This window comes from Gadus chalcogrammus, chromosome 13 (assembly GCF_026213295.1).
Source record: "Gadus chalcogrammus isolate NIFS_2021 chromosome 13, NIFS_Gcha_1.0, whole genome shotgun sequence".
NCBI classification, from domain to species: Eukaryota; Metazoa; Chordata; class Actinopteri; order Gadiformes; family Gadidae; genus Gadus; species Gadus chalcogrammus.
In genome coordinates this window covers 1360472-1366494 of record NC_079424.1, presented here as the reverse complement: position 1 = coordinate 1366494, position 6023 = coordinate 1360472, and the positions used below count along the sequence as shown (strand labels likewise).

The 6023-nt window shown below is 53.5% G+C and overlaps 1 protein-coding gene across 1 annotated transcript; it reads right to left on the bottom strand.

Moving 5' to 3' along the window:
* Positions 1-6: 6 nt before the first annotated feature.
* Positions 7-4652, bottom strand: rbm15b (RNA binding motif protein 15B). The gene has a single exon (XM_056605698.1). The coding sequence runs from the start codon at positions 4360-4362 to the stop codon at positions 1687-1689; it is 2676 nt and encodes an 891-aa protein (XP_056461673.1). The 5' UTR covers positions 4363-4652; the 3' UTR covers positions 7-1686.
* Positions 4653-6023: the final 1371 nt, after the last annotated feature.

Below are 6023 nucleotides of genomic sequence, written 5' to 3'. Positions count from 1 at the left end.
TGATGAAAGTTCTTGCCCAACCCAAACAGCATCATCAATTCTATTTGGATACTAAAAATTACTATGTTTAACCTTAAAAACAAGAAAATACAATTTAACAGAGCTTCTAGTGTGGCTACACTGCCACCAAGATGAAAAATGTCAATATAAATGTGTCTTTAGATGTGTGTTCATGTTGTAAACAGGATTGAGATTCTAACATTCTACTCGTGATTGACAGTTGAGAGGACCACACACAGCAAGATTGTAATCAACGGTCCTGTTCCGCTGAAGATCCGCCCCCATTATGGGCATTACCATAATGGAAAAGTACAGCCAGTTGGTCTGAGACGTTACAACAATTATCACATAACACTTAGAATTTAATCGTGGGCATTTATGATGACAGTAGGGCTGCAACTAACGATTATTTCACTGTGTTTTAATAAGACGATTATTCTTTCGTTTGAATAATTTAGTCGATAAAATCGAATACATAAAAACAAATGCCTACACAAATGACCATTCAAAATTGAAAAAAGAAACACAACTATTCCTTTTATAATTATCCGTGATCCCAATATTTGAATTGAACTGCTACATTAAGCAGCCAATGTTATTTGAACTTTTGTACTACAAATTAGATTTGATGACTTCTCTGTCGATGACTAACGGTTGGATTGACTCTTTGTTGCAGCCCTAGTCCCCCCTTCATCCACCCATGGTTGAACCTATTTCAAGTTGCATGACATAATGAATAACGCATGACCAAACTGAAATTCAGTGGCAAAAACAGACCTTTAATTAGTGTAATATACATGGTGATGTCACTACGCTGAAGAATCTGACGCCAGATTTTAAACCGTTGCGTAACAAAACCGTGATGACGCTATAGAGGAAAAATAAAAAGGGACAGAGAGGACTGGAAGGATTGAGGAATGGAGCGATGGACGATATAAAAGTATTTTCTTTAAAAAAGGTAAAAGGCATTTACATTTGAGCCCGCAATATAGAAGCACATCCGTTCTGTAAAAACACATCGCACCCAGAACACATTTTAATTTGTCTAAACATGCTAGATAATAATGACAAAGGGTGGAATGGTTAATGAACGGAACAGGAATGGTTAATGAACTCAAGACGTGTTTACCTATACAGGAGCTCTGCGAGAGGTTAAAGAGTGCTGTGTTGACCCCCGGACTCGTTCTAAGAGACTTAAAACAGTCTTGGCTCACCCCGTACCCCAAACAGTACAATCAAGTTGACCTGAACCCTGTAGTGGCCCTACCGTCAGGTCCCACACCCACCTAGATAAAATGCTCCGTGTCCCCAAACAGCTCTCCCCATTTACCCTCAGAAGTTACATCGTGTCTATGTACAGCACAAACACAAACAAGTACATCGTCTCAGGTTGGGCTGAGAAACACAGCCTGTAAAAACAACAATTTTCCTAGCATTCCGAGAGGAACGTCTAACCCATGCATTCTTCTTTCATTTCTATAGAGTATGACACGATACGCTCAGAGGGAGGAGAGGTATAGAGACGCGTGTAGTGTGAAAAAACAAGATCGGTACGACTTATAAAAATGTCTTCTCAATCCTTAGTATTTGTGTGCGTGTGTGTGTTTGTTTGTTGTCCTAGTGTGTGTGCGTGGGTGTGTTTGTGTGATCACCCCCGTCCTACCCCACAATGCACCAGCCCCCCTCTCAGTTAGTGTCGTTGACGATCACGATGACCATGTGCTCCTCCTCCAGATTACCCACAGTCCTCTTGGCCTCCTGCAGGTACTGCTGGGAGAAGTGGCCGGGCGGGAAGGCGTACAGCATGGCGCCCGGCGCCCCCTCCCGGCCGGCGGGCAGGCTGATCACGCCCGCCGCCTCCTTGTTCCTCAGGTACGTCACCAGGTGGCGCAGCAGGCGCACCTGCAGCCCCGGCTCGGGGGGCGGGGCCTGGCGGTCCACGGGCCCCTGGAGGGCCAACAGGATGGCGTAGCCGTCTGGGCGGCCCTGCTTGATGCGGCGCGCCACCTCGTCCAGCCGCGTCTGGTCCATGCGCAGCCGCTGGGCGATCTTCAGCTGGCAGGGCTGCGATTGGCCCTTCATGATGCCGCTGAAGAAGGAGGCCCCGCCCTCCAGCAGGTACAGGTGCGTGGGGAAGCTGCTGTTCTTCAGGGCGAACAGGCCGGGCCAGGCCTTGGGGAGGCTGGCCGCCGCGAACTCCGTCAGCGAGGCGGGGGCCGGGTGCCCGGCGCGGGGGTCCGGGTGGGGGGAGGGGGAGGCGGCCGTGGGCTCGCTGTTCCTGTGGTGATGGTTGTTGGGGTGGTCCCCGGACACGCCCCTCTTGCCGTGGTGGCGGGGAGGCGGGGGGGCGGGGTCGGCGGCGCTGGCGGGCGGCGGCCTGGGCAGGGCCCCGCCCCCCTCGGGGGAGTGGTCCTGGGACTCGGTGGTGGAGTCGGGGGCGCGGACGCGGGCGCGGTCCGGGCTGGGCTCCGGGGACACGGGGCCCAGCGGCACCCTGACCTTTGACCTGCCGCGGTCGCGCTCCCGCTCCTTCTCCCGCTCCTCCGCCACGGGGGCGCGGTCGTTGGAGGCGCTCCGGCTCCGCCTCCGGGCCCGCCTCTCGTCCCGCTCCTTCAGCCAGCGTTCCCGGGAGCGGCTGCGGCTCCGGGCGCTCCGGCCGGGCCGGCCGAACGCCTCCACGGCGGGGGGCCGGCGCTCCAGGGCGCGGGGCGGGCTGCTGAGGTACTCCCGCTCCAGCACCGCCCTCTCCCGCTGGGACAGCAGGACGTGGGGCGGCGGGGGGGAGGAGGTGCCCCCCCGGGCGCGCCCGTCCCGCTCCAGCCCCCGGTGGTGGGCGTAGGCCTCGGGGAGCAGCTCGTAGTGGGGGGGCAGGGGGGCGGGCGGCTGGTAGCCCGAGGGGAACACCCGGGGGGGGCTCTCCTCCACCTTGGCGAAGTCCACCCGGAGGCGGCGCTCCGGGCCCCCCAGGGGGAAGCCCCTCATCTGGGTGCAGGCGGCCTGCGCGGCGTCCAGGCTCTCGTACTGGATGTAGGCGAAGCTCTCGCCCTTCACGTAGTCGATGTTGCGGATGCTGCCGAAGCGGTCGAACTCCCGAGCCAGCGCCGTGAGGGAGATGCCGGGGCCCAGCCCCCCCACCCACAGCCGCGTGGTGGAGGTGGCCTTCCCGTAGCCGATCTTCACCGGGTTCACGCCGATCACGCGCCCCTGCATGGCCACCTTGGCGCGGTGCGCCATGTCAAGGTTCTGGAACTTGACGAAGCCGTAGGCCCCGCCCTGCCCGCGGGCCGGCCGCTTGATCACCACCTCCTCGATGATGCCGTACTTGTCGAAGGCCCTCCTCAGCTCCACCTCCGTGACGTTGTGGTCCAGGTTGCCGATGAACAGGTTACTGGTGGCCCTCTGGTCGTCCTCAGGCTTCAGCTCCTCCGGCACCACGGGCACGGGAGGGAAGCCGTACGGCTGTCTCCTCTCCTCCAGCATCCCGTAGTAATCCAGGATCCGCTCCCTCTCTCTGCCCAGACCCAGGCTCTCCAGCGCGTAATGCCGGGCCCTCGGGTCTCGGATGCCGGCCAGCGCGGGGCCCGGCGGCGACATGGACCTCTGTCGGTATGGGTACGGTGCGTGCAGCGGTAAGTAACCAACCTCGGGCGGAGTGACGCTTCGTCTGCGGACATACATGGGCTCTACCTTCAGCTGGCGGTCGCCCAACACCAACCGGGTGGATTTGGCGTGTCTGGCTTCCTTTGCGTCCTCGGGATGTCTAAAATTAACGTATGCGACCCGTCCCAGCTCCGGCGTGTGCGAGAGTTTTACACTAACGTCCCCGAACTTTTTGAACTCGTGGAAAAGCGAGTCCTCCACGTCTTCGTCCGAGACTTGCGATCCGAGGTTGCTGATGAGGAGTGTTTTATATTCCAGTGTACCTGGTCGGGGACCGGGGACCTCCACCGGTGCGGTCCGTAGAGGCGGCCGCCCGAGGAGACCGAGCTCATGTCTGTGGTGCAGCTCCAGCGCCGCAGCGCGCTCCTCCCGGGATAAGCGGGGCTCCTCCCGAGGTATGCGGGGCTCCTCCCGGGCTATGCGGGGCTCCTCTCGGGTTATGCGGGGCTCCTCCCGGGCTAAGCGGGGCTCCTCCCGAGCTATGCGGGGCTCCTCCCGCGGTATGCGGGGCTCCTCCCGCGGTATGCGTCCCTTCTCTCGCTCCCGGCTCCGACTACGCTTGTGGTAGCCGCGGCTCTCCGCCAGCAGCAGAGCCAGCGGCGGGGGAGGCAGCTCCTCTCGCCGCGCCTCGCGTTCCCTCTCACGGATCCTCTTCGCTAGGGCCCTGGAGGGACTCGTTTCTCTCCCGGCCTGCCTTTTCATTTTCAAACGAGGAGGATGATGGAGCCCAAAGTTTTCAACGCCTGCAAAGGTGATTCCAGCTCGGAAAGGGCGCGTTCGGAGGATACTCTCAAGTATAATCTCGGCGACGATGGTTTTTGTAAACGAACACTAACGCCCGACCCACTGCACGGTTACATAAAATTCGAAATAAAGGAATAAAATCGTTTAAAATCATGTCAGCATCGGCGATTCTACACCAACACCGCCATCTTGGACAATGGGAATGTGCGCCTTCCCTCAGAGGGAGGGAGCACGTCGGCGGAGCGTCGTCATGACGTCACACGTATTCCCAAATTCCTACAACACTTCCTTAGGGGAATTAGAGGAGAATATTATACTCAAACTCTTTGCTACATATGTTTTGTAATGGATTATTATAAATTTGAATATTGACAAAATATGACTAAATTAATTCTTCTTAGTTAAATATGTCGATGATATTGCTCACTTTTTTTTTTTACATTTATGAATTACTTATGCCCCGAATTTAATTCCATTATTTGAATGTTTTGTATCCATGTTTCAGTAACAAAGACGATTCATTTCTAAGAGTGATTGGACATTTTAATGTATAACGCTTTTCAAGATGTTTTCGTGTAAAGGAATTGACACAAGGTGATGGACTTCAATACAACATATTAATCTTTGCGAAGGTTTGATTTGTATTTTAAATCAGTTTAATTCAATATTGTTTTCACGAATGTATATTTGTTATTTATTTACATACATTGGTATGCTTTTTGTACTGATGTCTGCTGAAACCCAATTTTTCTTATTTTTTTCCTCGCTTATGGTTTTTAATTCAAGTCATTACTCTTAATAAACAAAACTCTATTTATATTGATAAATCAATGCATTGACCCTTACTTCCAATTGAAATGGACCACTCCATCTCTGTGCTTGGATGGTATTGACTTCATCTTCTTCAGTTGATATCACTACGGTTTGAACATTTAGCAGACACCATCATCCAAACTAACTTAGAGTGATTTACAGTATCTTACAGAAGTGATTAAACCCCTCACATTTTTGTAAATATTTTGTTAAATCTATTTATTGGACAACACTGAATAAATTACACTTTGATACAATGCAAAGTAGTATATAACAATGTAAATGTACTGTCCCCTCAAAATAACCCAACACACAGCCATTAATGTCTAAACCGCTGGCACCAAAAGTGAGTACACTGCCTTAACCCTCTTGGACATGGAGTTCACCAGTGCTTCACAGGTTGCCACTGGAATCCTCTTCCGCTCGTCCTTGAGGACATCACAGAGCTGATGGATGTTAGAGACCTGGCGCTCCTCCACCTTCGGTTTTAGGACGCTCAATAGGGTTTAGGTCTGGAGGCATGCTCAGCCAGTCTATCATGTTTACCCTCAGCTTCTTTAGCAAGGAAGTGGTCGTCTTGGAGGTGTGTTTGGGGTCGTTATCATGCTGGAAGAGAGTTTCCGAAGAGGGGATCGTGCTCTGCCTCTGACCGAGCTGAGTATCTTATCCTGAGGTCTCTTTGGAAAATAGAGGTAGGAGTGCTGGCAGCATTGCTGCAGAGGTTAAAGGGTTAGGGGGTCAGCCTGTCAGTGCTCAGACCATACTCCTCACACTGCTTCAAATTGGTCTGCATGGCCGTCGTCCCA